The 21113-nt window shown below is 44.6% G+C and overlaps 1 protein-coding gene across 2 annotated transcripts in view; it reads right to left on the reverse strand.

Moving 5' to 3' along the window:
* ROBO4 (roundabout guidance receptor 4) overlaps nucleotides 1–21113 on the reverse strand; it is a 124538-nt gene that overhangs the window by 23576 nt on the left and 79849 nt on the right. For both annotated transcript variants that reach the window (XM_040326163.1, XM_040326164.1), the window contains exons 13-17: nucleotides 16366–16505; nucleotides 8952–9296; nucleotides 8596–8703; nucleotides 8329–8488; nucleotides 7789–7992 (exon numbers count right to left, since the gene is read on the reverse strand). In XM_040326163.1, the coding sequence (XP_040182097.1) occupies nucleotides 7789–7992; nucleotides 8329–8488; nucleotides 8596–8703; nucleotides 8952–9296; nucleotides 16366–16505 (957 nt within the window). The remainder of the gene's footprint in view (nucleotides 1–7788; nucleotides 7993–8328; nucleotides 8489–8595; nucleotides 8704–8951; nucleotides 9297–16365; nucleotides 16506–21113) is intronic.

Below are 21113 nucleotides of genomic sequence, written 5' to 3' on the forward strand. Positions count from 1 at the left end.
TTTCATGATAGAGCTTTACCTTGCATTGTTAGATGGCACAGCAAACAGTGGCCCGGATTCAGGTACGACTTGCGCATTATTTGCGGAGGCACAGGGCAACGATTTTGCCCTACGCCCCCGCAAATAATTTGCGCTGCCCTCGATTCACGGAGCAGTAGCTCCGTAAATTGCGAGGGTGCGCCGGCAAAATTGCCCGGTGTAAGCGCGCGCAATGTAAATGATCCCGCCGGGGGCGGGAATCATTTCAATTAGGCGCTCTCCCGCGCCGAGCGTACAGCGCATGCTCCGTCGGGAAACTTTCCCGACGTGCATTGCGGCAAATGACGTCGCAAGGACGTCATTTGCTTCAAAGTGAACGTGAATGGCATCCAGCGCCATTCACGAATCACTTACGCAAACGACGTCAAATTCGAACGGCACGACGCGGGAACGATGGGTATCCTTTAGCATTGGCTGCCCCTGCTTTTAGAAGGGGCAGCCTTACGCTAAAGACGACGTACGGAACCGACGTAACTTGCGTACGCAGGGGGCGCGCAACATTATGAATCGGCGTAAGTATGCAATTTGCATACTATACGCTGACCACAATGGGAGCACCCCCTAGCGGTCATTGCAAGAATGCAGATTTTAGGCTGCAGTCGGCGTAACAAGTTCTCTGAATCAGGAGAACTCGTTACGCCGGCGCAAGTCAGCAATTGCGCTGCGTAACTATGGTTACGCAGGCGCAATTGCTTACTGAATCTGGGCCAGTGTTCACAGACTGTGATTTCTTTAAGTATTCCTGAATCCATGCAGTGATGTACATCACATAATCATGCTTATTTTTAATGCAGTGTTGTCTGAGGGCCTGAAGAGGCCATCCATATTGCATTTAGGCCTTGTCCCTTGCACACAGAGATTTCTCCAGATTTCCGGAATGTTTTAATGATATTATGTTCCATAGATAATGATATAGTTAAAGTCTTTGCAATTTTACATTGAGGAACTTTATTCTGAAATTGTTCAACATTTTTTTGGACACAGCTTTTTACAGACTGGTGAACCACTGCCTGGCTTTACTTCTGACACACTGACTGTTCAAGATGCTCTTTTTATATCCAATCATGGTACTGAACTGTTGCCAATTAACCAATTAGTTGTAAAATGTTCTTCCCTCTCTTTGGCCCCATACACACGAGAGAATTTATCCGCGGATACGGTCCAGCGGACCGTTTCCACGGATAAATCCTCTCAAAGATTTCCGCAGATTTCGATGCGATGGAGTGTACACACCATCGCATTGAAATCCGCGCGGAAATCCTTTGGCGATGACGTGTCACGCCGTCGCCGCGATTATGACGCGGCGACGGCGCGACGCTGTCATATAAGGAATTCCACGCATGCGTCAAATCATTACGACGCGTGCGGGGAATCCCTTTGGACGGATGGATCCGGTAAGTCTGTACAGACGAGCGGATCCATCCGTTGGAATGGATTCCAGCAGATGGATTTGTTGTGCATGTCAGCAAATATCCGATCTGCTGGAATCCATCCCAGAGGAGATTTCTCCGCGGAAACAGATCCGCTGGCGTGTACACACCATAGAATCTATCCGCAGAAACCCATTTGCTGGGATTTATCTGCGGATGGATTCTATCGTGCCTTTCTGTTAGTACCACTTACTTTTCCAGTCTTTTCTTGCCCTGTTCCAACTTTTTTGAGATGTGTTGCTGCCAAAGTTTAAAGGACTAGATGGTCCCCGGCCATCTCTATGACCCTGAGAGGCTGGAAGCAACATGTAAACACTGCCATTTTTTTTCCCTGGAAAGCAGAGATCGATATTTTTTTTTATCTCATGCTTTCCAGGGTAAAGTAGATATCTGACCCCAGATGTCTCCATAAAGAGGGCCTGTCATGCCTAATTCCTATTAAAAGGGATGTTTACATTTCTTGTAATGGGAATAAAAGTGATAAAAAATTAAAAAGACAGTGTAAAAATAATAAAATAAATACAAATAAAAACAATGGATGGTGCCCCCGTCCCCTCGTGTTTGATCCAGAAGCAAACACATACTTGGTTGTGCCTGCATATGTAAATGGCATTAGCACCACACATGTATCGCCACAAACGTTACAGTAAGAGCAATAATTTTACCACTAGATCTCATCTCTAAACTGGTAAAAAAAAATAAAAAAAGCGTCAAATAGAGATTTTTAAGTACCGAAAGTTTTGCGCCATTCCAGGAGTGTGCCCAGTTTTAAAGCATGACATGTTAGGTATCTATTTACTCAGTGTACCATCATCTTTTATATGTTACCAAAAAATTGTGTTATTTTGATATTATGATATAATGATATAGTGATTTTTTGCATTTAAATGAATGAAAATGTATTTTTTTCCAGAAAAATAAATATGTTAAAAAAATTGCTGCGCAAATACCATGTGACATAACAAATTGCAATGGCCGCAATTTTATTCTCTATGGACATTGCTCAAAAAAATGTATATAATGTTTGGGGGTTCTAAGTAATTTACTCTAGCAAAAAAATGTCAGAATTGGCCTTTGCTGGAAGTGGTTAAAACTGTTCCCAATTTAGGCAAGCCTTTGCACCAGTTTTGGTAACATTGCCGACACGAGGGACAGGTAGTTCTTACTACTGCCATGTTAATAATCTGTCTCTAAGGCACCGGCAGATTCTTAATTCATAGACTGCAGACTTATGAGGTTTAAAACCTGAATTTCTACCCACTGGTCATGAGTCCACAGTAGGATATTTTTCAGCTCAGCTTCCTGTACGGAATTCACAGCTAAAGTCTGTTTAATGGCCAAGGTATTCAGAAGCAGCAGTTCATCACCATACAGGAAGCTTTACCCGTTTACAATCTATTTTTTTTCCCAGCTTGCCTTTGTGTTTTAGTGAGAATAAAAATCATCTGCTTCCTCAGCACAGGATCAAAGCACTTGATGAATGGTGCAGTAACATGGCGATCAGTAGAACATCTTCGTACTGTGCCCAGTCTGCACTCTAATTGCTTGACAATCAATAAGTTTCCAGTAAATCTTAGTTCCTGATGTTATGCTTGTAATGTATAGAAAGTCCCCTAAACAACCAGCATGGCTGAAAAGTGCAGAGCCAGCGCCGTGACAACTAATTGCAAGGAGTAATCACTTCTTCAATGACCTGCAAGGCCTCTTCAATAACGCAGGACATGAATTAACTTTTGGCATTGCCACAGAGAAATCTTGGCAAGGCTGAGGTCTGTGAATATTACTTTATGGCAAGAACGCAAGGGGCTTTTAGGCAGCAGGATCCCTACATGAATCATGGCTGAAGTTTTGAGTAGGTGCATTTTTGCTGCAAAACAATACAAGCGGTTTATTGATTGCTATATATCAGCCTTGACAGCAGACAATTATTGAAGATTTAAATCCCACGAAGAGAGCTTTAAATGTAATGTGCATTTATGAAAACAGTTTAGCAAACTCTTTTAATATCTCTCGCCTGCGATTATTGACTCAGACTGTCAGATTTGTTTATTCATTGTAAGTGCTCCTGTTTGTGGAAATTAAATGGGCAGATTGGCCCTCCCCAAAATAAATAATGAATTAAGTGAAAGACAAGATGGATGGTCATCGCTGCGGCTTGAAGTGTTACCAAAAGGAAGCTTTGATAAATGTGAATCATCTGTCAACGCTTCCTGTATGATTATCCAGACAGAAACAGTAATTAATAAAGAGCGCTTCGTTATGCAGCATGTCCTTAGATATTTGTTTCCAGAGAGAATTAGATAACAAACAGAAATCAGAAAATACGAGAGTTAGAAGGAAAAGGAAGGGGAAGCTTTTCTTATGTACAATATGTTTGGTGAGTACACTGGGCCAAGGGAGGAAATGTCTACATAGTATTCCTTGCTTGGAGAAACCAGTTAGCCCTTACCCTCCTAGATGGGAAGAGACGAGAGCAGAGGAGAGAGAAGAGTGATGAAGAAGAGGCATAGTAGAGTAGAGAGCGAACAGAAGGGAGTAGAGGAAAGGGAAGAGAAAATATAGGGTTGGGGGGGGGGGGGGGGGAAAGAGAGGAGAGACAATGAGCAGGGGAGAGGAGAAGAAACTGAAGGAGAGAGGAGGTAGGAGAGGATAGAGAAAAGATCATACAAGATGGAAGGATGGAGAAGGGAAAGAGAGGGGAGAAGAGAAAAGGAGAGGGAGAGAGGAGGAAGGAGAAAGGAGAGAGAGGAGATAAAGCAGGAGGAGAGGAGAGAGAAGATATAGGAGAGAAGAGGGAGAGGAGAAAGGGCAAATAAGGGGAGGACAGAAGAGAAGAAAAGAGAGGACATATAGAGGAGAAGAGAAGTCATGAGTCAATAGAGAAGGAAGAGAGGGGAAAAAGACAGTAGAGAGAAGATTGGAGTGGGGGTTGAGGAGAGAGAAGGGAGGAGAGAAATATAGGAGAGAAAGGAGGTGAGAGGAAAAGTGAGAGAAGAGAGGAGTGGATAGAGAAGGTAGAGGGAAAAGGAGAGAAAAGAGGAAAGTGGATAGAGAAGAGAGGGAAGATAGGAGATTTGGGAAAGGAAAAGGGAAGAGAAGATAAACAGGATACAGAAGAGAGGAGTGGGGAGAGGGATTCAATGATTACCCTCATTTCTGAAGGGGCCACACTTAATTCCTACTAAACTATGGGAGGGAAGTAAGAGATGGCATCCTCCACATCCTTACCCTCTTCCCCCTCTCTCCCCCACCACTTGTTTTTCTTTTCTTTTCCACTCACTCCTCCTTTACTTCCCCTCCACCTTTCTTCTACCCCGTGGAAACCATTGACCGTGTATCTACCACAAATCTTATACCTGACCATAACCTACCCTCTCCCAAACTCCAATGCAACCTTCTATACATATTAGCAAGTTTCATTTCCTACTCTATGCCAACCCCCCTGAGAACCGCATGCCACAACCTATGCCCCTGCATCCAGCATTGATAGGCTTATATGTGGCTTTGGCTCTGCCAGCACTGACCAATGCCTATGCTCTCTTCCTTGTGCCCCAGAGGCCTAAACAGACCACCACTCTCCTATCAAGGACTTAGGTGACTCCCTTACCTGATTCTTATTTACCTCTTTGTTATGGACCTAGATCCCTTGTCCACTGAGGCAAGATTACATTCATCCTTGCTGGTTTATGCATAGTCTACCTGAATATACTGTATCTGTTATGTTACCCTGTTCTTTGCACTTCATTGTATGATTACTATTAATACTTATTGTATGTGTAGCGCCTGTGTACTTTATGGTACCAGTGCTAGTTAAATATAGAGGGAGATCAGAGTGTAGTCAAACTCTGATCCAAATTGTTGAGTGCAAAACAGGGTCTCTGTCTCAGCTTGGCTGTGCTGTAGGCTATTCTGTTACACCGGGATGTTTTTCCAACCCCGGTGCTGCAGGTGGCAGCAGTGGAGTCAAGGTTTGGGTACTTTTTCCCAGCAGCCAACCCAGGAGGGTTTCACCTCCCTGTGCATGCTTGGGAGGGGTATTTATGAGGCAGAGGCCATTGGTTCTGGGTCTTCTTCTTCGAAGGGTGGCACCCACCTTTAGGGTGACCACATCACGGCGCCCTGGCCTACCTGGCCGGGGCGTGGGCGCCACGCGGTGTTCCTGGTTCTGGGACCATGTTGGCCCGGAGCATCTGAACACCAACAGGGACCCAGTGAGCGACTGGGTTCCCACCTGTGAGGATCCCAAGCTGTATTGCTGTTCGGTGGGGAGTCCATCTGAGGAGCGCCATTGAGAGGCTGGCAATCCAAAAGGGCCTCAACAAAGGATCAAGGTAGCCGGACACTAAAGGATTGATCACCTGTCAGTCGGTACCTGGGCGACAAGTTGAAGGATATCCAGGCGTAATTCATCTAAGGAGGATTACCTCCGTAATTATAATCCAGAAGAGGCCTGTGGCAGAGGTGTCTTTCTGAGGCTCACCAAAGAGGGTCTGGGGCAGAGACTTTTCCTCAAATTCAAGCTCACCAAGGAGGGTCTGTGGCAGAGACTTCATCCTACAATTGTTTGAGATATACTCTGGCTGCCAGGTCAGTGAGAGAGACCTGTCAGGGTACACTGAACCCACTCAGGCAGGAGTGGCACAAAGAAGTGTTACGCTTGGGAGCAGGACTGTTTCCCTATCATCACACCTGAATCTGCTGTTCTCTCTGCTTCTTCAACTTTACTTTCCTCACCACAAGTTTATTGTTTTTACCCGGCTGGGTAATAAAGAGCACAGCAAAGAATACCTGTTGTGGACATTCCTTTACTTCTACCAAATGCAACACGCATCATCCACCCCTAGGAATTCGTGCCACCCAAAACAACCAGAAGCTCCTCCGGGGGTAGTGCTACATATGCTTTACCTTTTCCAAATAAAAATTTGTTGTGTAATAAAAAAGAAGAAAAAAAGTAAACAAGAGGGATGGTAAGGGGAGAAGAGTGAAGATGAGAAGAAGAATGGGAAGCAAAGGAACAAATAAGGAACCTCAGCAACAGGGGCGGACTGACAACTCATGGGGCCCCCGGGCAATAGGAGATTATGGGGCCCCGAGCAATAGGAGATTATGGGGCCACATAGTATACACACACATACAGTATACAGACACACAATATATACACACCATATACACACACATGTAAGCAGCTGTCAGTGATAGGGCAGTCTAGTGCTGCAAGAGCAAGTGGTAAAGGGATCATATGTGTTCATACTGCAGTCAAATTGTTATGTTTTTTGTATGTATTTATGTTTAACACTTCTGCCTCTATAGTGTCTCCAACACCATTTTGGAGGAGCCCTGTGTTCTGATAGGCCGCACGAGATCTCGAGAGATTTGGGCGACCTTCTTTGTGTGGTTTCTTTTGATAGTAAAGCTCAGGCTGGTTTTTAGGCAGAACACGTGTGGATGTAGATAGGGACAGAGACCCTGCTTGTGAGGGAGAGACAGGAGAAGCCAGCGAGAGTGTTCCGGCCTGTGAGGGATAGTTTAGGGGTCCTACGGAGTCCTGCAGTGGTAACCTTGGTCGGATGAAAGACTCCCAGCTGCTACGGGTAATGTGTTTTTCCAGCCTCTTCCAATAAGCATTGTGAACTGGGGTATATAATATACCATTAAGTGGGAAGTGCCTGTGATACTCAGAAAGCCACATCGCTTAGAACTACAGTATCTGTACTGCATATATGTGCCTCCATGCCTGGAGAGGAATCATTTGCCATTTGATTGTAAAGACTGTTACTACTACCGCCTCTCGGTAATAAACGTTACCTTGTTCAAAGAACTTTACGTGTGTCTCCCTCAGTGAATCGCCGCACCCCTCACCCCGCGTACACACACACACACACTGAAAAGGTACTTTAGAGGCGGGGCAGCTATAATCTTTTTATTTTTTTTAAACACAGATTTTTACATACTGTCCCTAGTTTTACTGAGGCTGGCAACCCTGATGGGGCCCCCTAGTGGCATGGGGCCCTCGGGCAGTGCCCGAGTGACCAAATGGTCAGTTAGCCCCTGCTCAGCAAAATGAAGGCCAAGAGAAACAGAGGAACAGAGTGGGGAGGAAAGCAAAAACTGTGAAAGGGATAGAGGGGTGTAAAGGAAAGGAGTGTAATGGGAAAGGAAACAGACAACAGAAATACAAAATATATGGAAAGGGTAAAAAAAAAAAAACAACAAGGGAGAGCAGAAGACAGGGGCAGAAAGGAAGAAGAAAAAAGACAAGAAGAACAGAGAAAAGCATGAAGAGGAGACATTAAAATAGTTTCTTGGTTCTGGCACTCACCTGGTATTGTCCCCTCTTTCGCTAAGTTCTAGATAATGGGCGACCTCGTTTTGAGTGAGCACATGATCATCACTGACTGACAAGAAAACAGGTGAGTTATGACTGAAATGTAAAGTATCTGGCGGAGTCTTTTTTTTTGCGACATTAGCTTGTTTGTGGTCATTGTCTTGTTGTAGTTTAGAATAAGAGGGGCGACCAGGGATCCTGTAAGAAGCATAGGAAGACCATGTGAGCTCCATAGACATGATACCTGGACAGATGATAAGCACCCTTGCTTTATGACAGCGTGCGATAAACTTAGCCCAAGCACTAATGACAAAAAAAGTTTAACTCTAAACGTTTGATAACTTAATAGTTTCCTCACTTTAATAACTTCACTTTGTTTTGTTGGTGATGTGATATATAATAAAAGAAAGACAGTTTTGAATTTTTGACAGTTTCCAGTAAAATATAGGGAGTATGGGAACATTTCAATATTAGGAGGTCCTTTAGGCCTCTTTGGATTCCAGACATATCTACACAGAATAAGAACTAACTTACATTTTTTCCTGAGTCTCTGTGGCTGACTCCTCATCTGGTGGAGGGAGAGGGGGTGGTGGCAAAGACGGGGTGTAGGGCAGAAAGTCCATGACTTTGAGAGAAGTTGTGTACTGGAGAACTTTAGGAGAACTCAAGGTCTTCATAACTTTAGTGTATTCCACTGAGAATGCAGATAGAGAAGACCAATGTGTGAGGATGGGCAGAAAGTAATGAAAATAGATATTGCAACTATGAGTGTTTCAGCACATGCAATTATGACCTGCTTACCTTTTCCTGCCGGGGCTCCGTCCAAGCTCTTTACACTGGGCACACTATCGCTTTTGTTGGCCGTCTGACCAAATGGGGACAGAGGAGCGCTATTCACATGATGAAGCTCTGTTTAAGATATAAGATTCTCTGATAATGAAATCTTAAATATTATCTGAAGAAGATAATCTGGGTGACAGTAGTCACCAGGACAAAGAGAGCATGAACATCCCCATCAGCACACAGACAGCAATAAAGCTTGCCATATATGTATCGAAATTTGGACAGTTCAGCAGGAACCAGTTAAATTTCCATCCATCAGTTTACAATTATTTCAACACAGTCAATGCAATCATCAGCCATGACAGCAGTTTTACCTCTTTTGCAGTTCTGGCTCCAGGGTTCTTTTAAGGCCATGCTGGGTGGTACGGGGAGAACTGGCTTGCGTGGGATCTTGTTTCTGGATCCACCATGCGTTAGATTGCTAGCACTACCAGGATTAGAACCACGCAGGAACAAGCTGTGGTCAAGGAGACCTGGAGACGTGGCCGATTTTGCCCTGATCCCCATTCCAGGCAGTCTGGTGGGCAGAGGACACTGGAAGGTCGTCATTTCTTTTCCAGGAAGATCCACATATAAAGCTCCATACATGCTACCAGTATCAGGCACTAGCGGGATTATCTGGCTGCGGCTAGTCTCACTTTTACGTTCAAATGAAATTGCTGCAAAGGGAAAAATAAATCAATGTGAGCAAGTCAACAGATTTAGAGAAACCACAAGACACAACATTCCCCACAAGCCTAATATTACTGGGCAGCAGGAACATTAGAAATGTTCTTCTAAAAGTCCAAATTAAAGCGGATCTAAATCCAGAATATATTTTTGTTCCTGGATAGGGTGGGGTATTTTGAAGGTTTTTTTATTGCCCTCATTGGAGAGATTCACCCTCTCTATTTGTCCTGGTCAGTGACACTGAGAAATAAAAATGATAGAAAATCCGAACTTTTACATTTGTCACCAAACAGCTAAAGAGGGGAAATCTTCCAATCAGGACACCAGTTCCTTTGAAAACAATCTAAATGGGTATTTCCCTTACTTTTGGAGAGAATTCCCTTTTCTGTGTCTCTGGGACAGGATGTAAGGGGAATCCCCCCAGTAGGACCTGACAGCAATGTAGCAACGAGTTAGGACTGCAGATAATACTGGGGTGCCGTGACATGGCCTCTGCAGCTTACGCATGTATTTGCAAATGTGAACGGTTAGACAGGAATATTCGGTTTGTTGCAGGCTGGCTGGCAGGGGAGGGCTGGGCTGGGGGGCAGGGTGGCAATTGCCTCCCGGGCCGCCCTAACTTATGTTCAAAATGCTCGCTACCATTTTTTTTTTATTCTGGTCTTGGAAGTCGGGCCGACCACTAGCTGTTGCATTCCAGGAGTTGTAGTCCTGGAAAACAGAGCAGCGCATAGGAAACTACAACTCCATGGGACTGGATTCTTGGAAGCCGGCAGAGGCAGGGCGTGCCAGGGAGTCGTGATGCAGGACTGGGCGCTGGCTGAAACTTGACCCCAGGACCAGGAGCACTGGAGTTGGCTGCACTGGTGAGGCTGCATTGAAAAACCAGATGGGCCATGGATGGTGAGCTGATTCAGCGGTTCAATGACAGGACTTGCCCCCCAGGCCTAAGGCTGCCAGCCCTCCCCTGCTGGCTGGTAAGTTAAGCTGGGAAACTTGTTTGGGATGACTATATTTTTATGAAGGAAAACATCTATTCTTTATGCTTAGGCTGAAATCATTAATCTCCATTTCCCTGAAGAAGCAGACATTGATCCAAGAAACTAGTCAGGAGTTGAAGAAAAGACATCACCTTAACATTCTGGTACAAACAGTAGAAAGTGCACCTCATCTCAGCTTTATCTTCATACAGATGTACTCTTTCTGTCAAAATTCCCTAAATGAGAATTGTGTCATGGCACAACAACTTTGAAGTCAACTGTTATCCGAAATACCATTAGAGAATTAGAAAAAAAACGCTAAGATGGTTCAATTCCAATGGGAGGGTAAAGTAAGTAAAGTGGGAGCGGTAACTGTCAAAACAAGGTTCCTGCTCCCCCTCCCCCACAAAAAAAGTGCCATTTAGAGAAGAGGAGGTGGGCCTTAAAGCGGAACTTGCCCTTTTGGGTGAAGCGCCACTTTATGCTTCAAGGTAGTTGGTTATAATACATCAAAATGAAGCCTTCTCTGTGGTATCCGGGATTGCTTGGTATTGGCATAGACCATCTAATGCGGCTCATGCAGATAGCAGTGGCATAAGAGAGCGGACTAGAGTCACACTAGGTGCTTTGTGTTTAGGCGAGTACCCACTATTGAAGGATATGCTATGTTCATTTATCATTTCAGGGCTTTAAAACCTTTTTAACACAGACTATAGCGCCTATAACCTACTAATTTATCAAAAGCAATAAAACCTTGACAGCGGCTCTGACTATTTTTCACTGTATTGAAGGTTAAAAAAAATTGTCTGGAGTTTCCCTTTACCAATTATTCCCTTAAAACAATGCTTATTCCTCCAGCTTGTTAGACATCACTGGCTTCACTAATAATAATATAATAAGATGACAAAATAATAATATAATGACAAATTATCAAACTGCCACCCTGGCAAGACATGCCATTACACACTGCTAAAAGGTCTACGGCTTCTCCCACCACAGTTACTAAACCGCATAAAGATTGAAACGGGACCTAAACCTGGAATTAGTCCAAAGTGTGACGCCCAGATTGAGAAAATGTCACATCAATTAAAGGTTTTGCAGAGCAAGCACTAAATAGCAAGTCCAGTTGTAAAAAAAAAAAAGAAGGATAATTAACACGCTGGCAGAGAACGGTGAGAATGAATGAGAATGAAAATGAGCTCAAGCAGTGATTTAAATGTCTCGTAGAGTGACGTGTCCTTGTTAATATGAAGTAACTTAGGACTCAACAAAAAGCAGTTCCTACATGCAACACCATGCAATTAGACATCATCCACCCACCATAGCGACGGATGGATAAATAATACAACAATTATACACACTATGGATGGTATACAGTCATCGCTCCGTCTCAAAGCAACCGACAATTGACAGGCACTTCCTACGTCAACATTTTAAATGCGGAAGAATCCTTCAAATAACTTTCATGTCTCAGGGAGCCCTTGCTAATAATTATATATCTACAGCTCAGGGTATATTAGTGTAAACAGAAAGAGTAATAAGGAATTTTGCATACTCGGCTTATTTGACACCCAGGGCTGTCCTATTCAACAATATTATTTTCAGTAATCAGAATGAAATTAACATTTAAAATAATAATAATTATTATTATTATAATAGTAATAATAGACAAAAAAATGTCCCTTGCATTGATGGGGAGTTGAGAAGAATTCCCCTTACATTGGTGGTCAGTGGGAAGAATGCCCCTTACATTGGTGATCAGTGGGAAGAATGCTCCTTACATTGGAGGTCAGTGGGAAGAATGCTCCTTACATTGGAGGTCAGTGGGAAGAATGCTCCTTACATTGGAGGTCAGTGGGAAGAATGCTCCTTACATTGGAGGTCAGTGGGAAGAATGCTCCTTACATTGGAGGTCAGTGGGAAGAATGCTCCTTACATTGGAGGTCAGTGGGAAGAATGCTCCTTACATTGGAGGTCAGTGGGAAGAATGCTCCTTACATTGGAGGTCAGTGGGAAGAATGCTCCTTACATTGGAGGTCAGTGGGAAGAATGCTCCTTACATTGGAGGTCAGTGGGAAGAATGCTCCTTACATTGGAGGTCAGTGGGAAGAATGCCCCTTACGTTGGTGGGAAGAATGCTCCTTAAATTGGAGGCCAGTGGGAAGAATGTTCCTTACATTGGAGGTCAGTGGGAAGAATGCCCCTTACGTTGGTGGGAAGAATGCTACTTACATTGGAGGTCAGTGGGAAGAATGCCCCTTACATTGGTGGGAAGAGTGCTCCTTAAATTGGAGGCCAGTGGGAAGAATGCTCCTTACATTGGAGGTCAGTGGGAAGAATGCTCCTTACATTGGAGGTCAGTGGGAAGAATGCCCCTTACATTGGAGGGAAGAATGCTACTTACATTGGAGGTTAGTGGGAAGAATGCTCCTTACATTGGAGGTCAGTGGGAAGAATGCCCCTTACGTTGTGTGAAGAATGCTCCTTACATTGGAGGTCAGTGGGAAGAATGCTCCTTACATTGGAGGTCAGTGGGAAGGATGCCTCTTACGTTGGTGGGAAGAATGCTCCTTACATTGGAGGTCAGTGGGAAGAATGCCCCTTACGTTGGTGGGAAGAATGCTCCTTACATTGGAGGTCAGTGTGGAGAATGCTCCTTACGTTGGTGGTCAGTGGGGAGAATGCTCATTATATTGGTGGTCAGTGGGAAGAATGCTCCTTACATTGGTAGTCAGTGAGAAGAATTCTCCTTACATTGGTTTTGAGTGAAAGAATGCTCCTTACGTTGCTGAATATTGGAAAGAATGACTCCCTTGAATTGGTAGTCATTAAAAAGAATACCCCTTATCGGTCTTTCCGACGGAATTCCGCTCAAGCTTGGCTTGAGTACACACGGTCACACAAAAGTTCTCTGAACTTTCGTCCGTCAAGAACGCGGTGACCTACAACACTACAACGAGCTGAGAAAATTAAGTTCAATGCTTCCGAGCATGTGACAAATTGTTTGAGCATGCGTCGGAATTTTGCGCGTCTGAATTGCTACAGGTGATCGGATTTTCCGATAGAATTTTTGTCGCAATTTCCATTCAAAAGCTCACATCAGACTTTTGCTGTCGGAATTTCCGATCGTGTGTACGGGGCATACCAGTTGTAGTCATTGGGAAGAACGACTTCCGTCACAGACCAACTTAAAAATAGCTAGAAAGATTTATGGCGTCAATGGCTACTGATCTGAAAATCACAAATTGCTGATTGTTCGAAGAACCTCTAGCAACCTCTGAAAGAACCCCCAGTTGAGAAAGGCTGGTCTAACTTCTTTCCCCACTCTGTACAGAAATAACAAATGTTTTTATTGGCTTCCAAGCAGTGTTTATTTTGGCAGAAAATTTAAATTTAAAAGAGAAGTAAGGGTTTCTTTTTTTATTATTATTTATTTACCTTGGTGGATGCAGCATTGGTCTGATGTTGCATCTGTCCCCCGGCACCTCTGCACTGAGCAGAGAGCTGCAGGCAGTCAGAACAGTCTCTGCTCATCTCCCTCCATGCTCGTTGGAGCGCTGAGCTGTGGAGGGGGTAGAGCAGCCGTCTCAGGCTCTCAGTGGCTCGCTGAGAGGCTGAGACGGGTGTCAGTCCAGGCACCTGGCGGATCCGAACTTTCATTGTCGGGATGGCACAGTTCCTGGACTGATTCCCATGACTTCAGTCGGCTCTCTGCTGAAAATGGGTCACATGAGTGCAAAATGAACTGCACTCCTGTGATCAATAGAAGAAGAGAAGTACAGCCAAATTAGCTTTGGCTGGGCTTCTCCTTTAATTTTAGTCTTCGTCGTTTATTGACTAAAGTGGCATTTTAGTGCCATTTTAGTCTTCTGCAATTGTTTTAGTTGTATTGAGTTGTCTAAATCTCCAATACAATGTAGGACATTTTAGTTGTCTAAAATCGAATGGGTGTAGTTAAAGGGGTTGTAAAGGTCCCCGTTTTTTCACCTTAATGCATCCTATACATTAAGGTGAAAAAGCAGCTGATGTTTACCCGAGCCCTCAAAAATCCTGCGGCGAGAACACGCTGGATTTCGGAACGGTCTTCTCAGCTCTTTATTGGATAGATTGATAGCAGCGCAGCCATTGGCTTGCGCTGCTGTCAATCAAATCCAATGACAAGGGCGTCAGGGGGAGGGGTTGAGTCCAGCATTTGTGTCTATGGACGCAAATGCTGGACTTGAGAGCACGTCCGCAAGGTAACCCCCTTGGGAAAGTGCTTCCCAGGGGGGTTAGCTGATGCAGGGAGGAGCTGAGACAGCCACTGAGGGACCCCAGAAGACGAGGATCGGGACCACTCTGTGCAAAATGAGCTGCACAGCGGAGGTAAGTATGAAATGTTTGTTATTTTATTTATTTTTTAATTCAAACCTTTAGTACCCCTTTAAATTGTAATGTATTATTTCAGCATTTCTTTACAATGAGGTCTGACAAGTTGGATCCCAAGTCGCTGTAGTGTGAACTGGCACTTATGCCGCGTACACACCATCACTTTATGTGATGAAAAAAAATGACGTTTTTAAAAACGTCACTTTAATTGACCGTGTGTGGGGGAAAACGTCGTTTTATGTCTTCTAAAAAACGACCAAAAAAAATTGAAGCATGCTTCAATTTTATGTGTCGTTTTTCAAAACGTCAACTTTTACTTCACAGAAATTGACCGTGTGTAGTAAAAAACGTTGTTTAAAACAAAGTTTTTTCACCCGCGCATGCCCAGAAGCTACTTATGAAGCGAGCTTCAATGGAAAAAGTGGTGAGAACGTAACCTCGCTTTGCTAGAACATTGTGAGAAAAACGATGGTGTGTAGGCAACTTCGTCTTTGAAAATTGAAGTTTCAAAAACGTAATTTTTTACTTCACAGAAAATGTTTTTTTTTTTCATCACATAAAGTGATGGTGTGTACGGGGCATAACTCTATCAAATAAAATAAAAAAGTTTTGGCTTAGGGCTCGTTTACATGTGCTTTGATCTCTGAAGCGCAATCCACATTCTGACAGCTGTTCAGAGAGCATTTGGCTTTGTATCTCCTCCTTACTGCCTTCTTTAATCCCTTGAACCCCATACTAGCGTGTCACAATTGTACTGTACGTGGTTGTGGGGCACTTGTTAGAGCAGCCCCATTCACTTGAATGGGCTGTGCTCATTGGGCACCATGCACACCGAAAGCTGCAGGGAGTACAATTCCTGCTGTAGATATGACATGCGTACGCCCTTGCCTCTGTAGCTACTGTAAAGGGGGAGCAGCTGGGGGGGGCAGTAGAAGTGCAGCTCAACTATGGGGATTTACTGTGTCCAACTATTAGTGTGAACAAATCGTAATGCTGCGTTCACACGATCAGAAATTCCAACAAGAAAAGCCCGATGTGAGCTTTTGTTCAGAAATTCCGACCGTGTGTAGGCTCCATCGGAATTTTTCTGTCGGAATTTCCGCCAAGAAAAATTTGAGAGCGGATTCTCAAATTTTTCTGACAAGAAAAGTTCTTGGAGGAAATTCCGATCGTCTGTATGCAATTCCGATGCGCAAAAATCATACTCATGCTCGGAATCAAGTCGACGCATGCTCGGAAATATTGAAATTAATTTTTCTCGGCCCGTTGTAGTGTTGTACGTCACCGCATTCTTGACGGACGGAATTTTGTATGCCACAGAACTTTGAGCCAAGATTCAGTCGGAAAAAAATCCACGGTTTTCTTGTCGGATTTTCCAATTGTGTGTACGCGGCATTAGGCACAACTAAAATCATTGATGTCAATTCCTTCTTATCTGAGAGAAAAGAGGAGAAGCTCCACTAATCTCAGGCCACTGGTTCATCCCAGTAGCATTGGCCTGGAAGCAATGCAGGAACCATTAGGCAGTAAGTCAATGCACCATTGCTCAAGGATCCCCTAGTAACCTCCGGAGAATCCCTAGGGTTCTCCAGAACCATGACAGAGAAAGGCTATCATTCACCATACAATTTTACAGGGGAAAGATGTAAACGCTCTAGTATGTTGGATGATTTTGGTGCTTAGCCTTTTGGCACACTTCTGCGGCTCTTACTGGATTTGTGAAAGTCGGAGGTGTCTTTGCTTTCCATCCACATTAACTGGCTGTTCACGCTGGTCGTGCTACTGTAGTTTCTTGAACATGATGCAGATTTCCAAGTGTTGGAAAGCCACGGGGAGTCACTTGTGTCCATCCTGAAATAAAAAGGGGATAAAGAAAATATTTACATCAATTCAATAACATTAAAAGATTAACTCCTTGCAGGAGGGGGTCGGGTACCGGCTTTATACCAGAACTCTTCTTTTGGTATACATGGGTATGCATAGCTCCCAACTGTCCCTGATTTGGAGCAATGTCCCTCTGTGCCTCTTTCCTCCTCGATTCGTCCTTACTGGTCCACGCCGTCTCCTGGGACCAGTGTGTTTCCCAGAGGACAGCGGGGGAGGGTGGGGGGGGGGTAAAAATGTGGGTGGGTGAAAATGCCTGTATTATACAGGTATCTGCACCCCCCTCCCCTTGAAAGGTGCCAAATCTGACACCGGAGGGGGGGAAGGTTCCAAAAAGCAGAGGTTCACTTTTTGTGTGGACCTCCGCGTTAAGTCTGGGTATAATTTTTGATGCTGAACTAAGCTTCGTACCTCATGCAAAATATTGCATAAAATCAGCCAACTATCATCTGCTATCATCGGAAAATTAAGAATCTCTTCACTCAGCACAACTGTATGATCTTAGTTCATGGACTTATCCACTCTAGGTTAGATTGTTCTAATGTTTTCTTTCTAGGGCTCCCACAGAAGTGGATAAAACGATTGCAGATTACACAGAATCATGCCGCAAGACTAGTCACAAACTGCCCAAGGCGGAATCGCATCTCCCCGGTGCTTAAGAATCTACACTGGCTCCCGATAGCAAAACGGGTTGAGTTCAAGGCTCTCTGTCTGGTGTTTCGGGCCTATTGGCAACTAGGTCCGATGTACTTATCGAATATGACACAACACTACTGTCCACCCAGAGAGCTTCGCTCGACTGACGCCCTGTTAGCAATTATTCAATCTAGTCGATCAGCTTCAAAAGGTGGCCGCCGGCTCCAAACACTGGGGAACTCTCTTTGGAACCAGCTCCCTCATCAGCTCCGAGCATCCTCCTCCTTGATGGCCTTCCGTAAGGGCTTGAAAACACTTCTTTTTTCACAAGCCTACAGATAGAGACTTGGCCTTCCAAGCCCTTAGCAGGACGCTGCCTTAATCCCAGGCTGCGGTCCATGGTCAGGGAGTAGGGATAGGCTTTTTGTGCCCTGACACCCCCCCCCCCCCTTCTTTTTATATTTCTGTTTATTTCTTGTCTGTTCCCCTATTTTACTTAGATGTCCTAGTTTCTTCTTTTTGCCCTTGGGAACTGGATACCCCCAGCTTGTTGGTAAGCGCTTAGATGCGAGTTTCACAACTCGCATTCGGCGCTCTATAAGTATTTATTCCAATCCAATCCAAGTCAAAACAGTAAAGGCTTTTAAAGCAACATCTACAGTTTGAATACCAAAGGTATGTCACAGTTTCACAGGTGCGGAATGTTATGTTTGGTATCTATTAATGCAACACAACGGCAACTTTTATGTTTTACGGAAAATTGGGTGATAAATTGTGTTTGCGTGAGGGCGAAGGAGGGGCAGGACTGGGAGCCAACCAGTGGTGTTCCAGGGCATTTGAGCTACCAGGGAATAGAAGAAGAGAGCAGATGGATGACTTATCACTGTAATGCTGCTTCACTGTCCAATCACAGGCTTCGGGTGGAGAAGTGACGGGGCTGTATTGCTAATCTGCAGTAGAGAAAATTCAGGTCTGCAGCGTGGCTCTGCTGTCTAGTAAGGTTGAGTAAATCTCAAGACTCAAAGGACAAAAATATAAAGTCTTTTGAACCCCCACAACAGCCCCCATATAGATATTTCAATGGCTTACTTAGCTGTTTGCCTGGAGTTCATATAAAAAAAAAAAAAAAGTAGAAAGTATTGTTCATCCCCGGAGGCTCAGGTAATGTTTTATTTCAGCACTTAACTATATTTTAGAGCCAGGAAGATGTAAAGTACTGCCGTGGAGAATGTCACACAGTATACGTAGCACTATATCTCCTGAGACAGCAATTTATTGCCGCTTCTGAAGGACAAACGCAAATGAGTCTTATTGAGGTGAGGAATTGCTGAGACGTAACGATATTTTATAGCTGTTAAATGGCGCTGTCACAAACTCATTCCTTAACTTATTTTTTTCCCCTGAAATACGGCCTGTCTTAGAACGACATGCAAAGCGAATTCACGGCTGTACGACGGAAAGGCAAATTCTGCCAGATCTCAAACTCTTTTGAGTTCCCTGAGGCAACTAGTCGGGTAAGTGAATGATTGGAAGCATACGAAAATCTTGTTATTATTAAAAGTATTTTATAGACTGATTTAAAATGAACAATCTTAACACGCTCTCTGATTTTCCTTTCTGCCAGCGGGACTCGGGATATGCACTATACAAGAATTCTACGATTCTGTCTGCAGCTGGAGAACAGCAATCAGAGCATTCGCTATGGTCAGCTATGGTCAGCGTGCATTGGCTTTCTCTCCCTCTTCCCGTCTGCTCTCTGGATCCTCTGGTGGGCTTGCCATTGCAGACTGAGGCCTAGTTACAGGGACCAGTGTTGCCAACCGTCCGTATTTTTATGGACAGGCCGTAAAAACGGGCACTTTTTTTAAAGTCTGTAAATGTCCGTGGTTGCGGGAATGCACCAGTAAAAAATAGCCGAGATCGGTTCGGCTTGGAACTGCGCGTGCGCAGTTCCGGAGCTTGCCGAGCATATGCTATATTCGGCCGGCGGGGGGACGGATTTCACAGAGGCTGTGCCACGCGGCGCCGGCGAGTGATGTATTAGGACATCCCGCTAGGCGCAGCGTGCCAGAATTTTAAATCTGGAACTAACCAGGAGGTCGGAGGAGCACAGCACTGGAGCAGGAGTCAGGACTCGGGGGCTGAGCAGCACAAGGCGGAATGGAGGAGCCTGCTGCATCCAGGCAATACAAAGTTCACAGGGGAGGCAGGGGGTGTTGGTGGCACCGCAGAGGGGGATGGAGGCAGGGGGCGATTGGAGGCAGGGGGAGATTGGAGGCAGAGGGAGATTGGAGGCAGGGGGAGATTGGAGGTAGGGGGAGATTGGGGCACCGCAGAGGGGGGTGAAGGCAGGGGGTATTGGTGACAGAGGGGGATGGAGACAGGGGGTGATGTGACTAAATAATTTGCCCTTATTATATCGAAAATAACAAAAATATGTTTTTTTACCTTAATATCTCCCTTAAATCACATTGCTATTTGCCTAGCGTACTTGTTTGTAGCCTAAATACTGAAATTTGCACCTAAAAATGTAATTTAGTAACTTTTGTGAAATGCCAGTAAAAACGTGGCTGTGCCAGTAAATTTTGGGTGCCACCAACTTTAAATATTGCATGTATAAACCCCCCAAAAAATCAAGAATTATGAAAGCTTACTTTTTCTTTCCATAAAGATTTCCTTTTTTGACTTGCAGTGTGCTAGAAAATTGGACTAATCCAGGCAGAGTCTAGCACAACCCCTCCCTCCTTGCATGTCATAGCCCTTTTCTATACTGGAAGTTTCTAATTACTGTCTGTGCTGGCCCAGCCCCTCCACTCCTCCCTTACCTCGCTACATAACCTTTATGTACCAAAATCGGGACAGCTAAGTTCCAAATAAAATCATTCTTTACTGTAGTATAAAAATCAACACGATACAGCAAAAAGACACCGTGGAGAATGTGAAAAAATTCAATGTGTTTCGCAGTGTGGCAGCGCTTAATCGTGACTTAAGTCAAGGGGTCATGATTAAGTGCTGACACAGCACGAAACACGTTGACTTATTTTTTTATTCCCCACAGTGTCTTTTTGCTGTATCATTTTGCTGCAGCGAGGTACATCATTTTGACCCCCCCCCCCCCCCAGAAGACAACAGGATCATTAAGAAAGTGCAGCATTACTCACTCATGCGCAGTAGGAAACCGGCTGTGAACTTTGTGAAGCCTAAAGTTGCAATGCCGATGCCTGTACCCGAGTCGATGGACGAATCGGCTTCGGGGCCGACATCGTGGGATCCTTGGACAGGTAAGTGTCCTTATATTAAAAGTCAGCAGCTACATTATTTGTAGCTGCTGACTTTTACATTTTTTATTAGATGCTGGAACTCCGCTTTACAGCCATATGAAACCCTTGTTTTTTGTTTTGTTTTTTTAAATAACAAACATGTTATACTTACCTGCTCTGTGCAGCGGTTTTGCACAGGTCAGTCCGGATCCTCCTCTTCTCAGGTCCCACACTGGTGTTCCTGGCCCCTCCCTCCTACAAGCTGCTTTCTGTGGGGGCACCCAAGCAGGCGCGCTCCCAAGTCACGGCTCTGTATGTCCACTCACACATGGAGCCACAGTGCCCACCCCTCCATCTCCTGATTGGCTCACAGGCTGCCAAAAGCCAATCAGGAGTGCTAGTCCCCGGAAAGGTAAGGCCCCATGCACACGAGACGCTGCTAAACTCGAGTTCAGAGGCATTTGGGCATTTTTTTCAACTGCCCCTGAACACATTTAATGTTATCCTATGTGTCCATGCACACAATTACGTTTTTTGGCGTTTTAAAGCAGTTGGGTTTATGTCCGTTTTTTCAGACGCAAAATTTTGGGTTCAGAAGCGCCGGTTTTTGTCTTTGAAAACGTGAGTTTAGAGGTGTTTGTAATTGCTTCTCGTGTGCATGGGGCCTAAGGCTCTCAGG

Source organism: Rana temporaria, chromosome 10, assembly GCF_905171775.1.
Source record: "Rana temporaria chromosome 10, aRanTem1.1, whole genome shotgun sequence".
Lineage (NCBI taxonomy): Eukaryota > Metazoa > Chordata > Amphibia > Anura > Ranidae > Rana > Rana temporaria.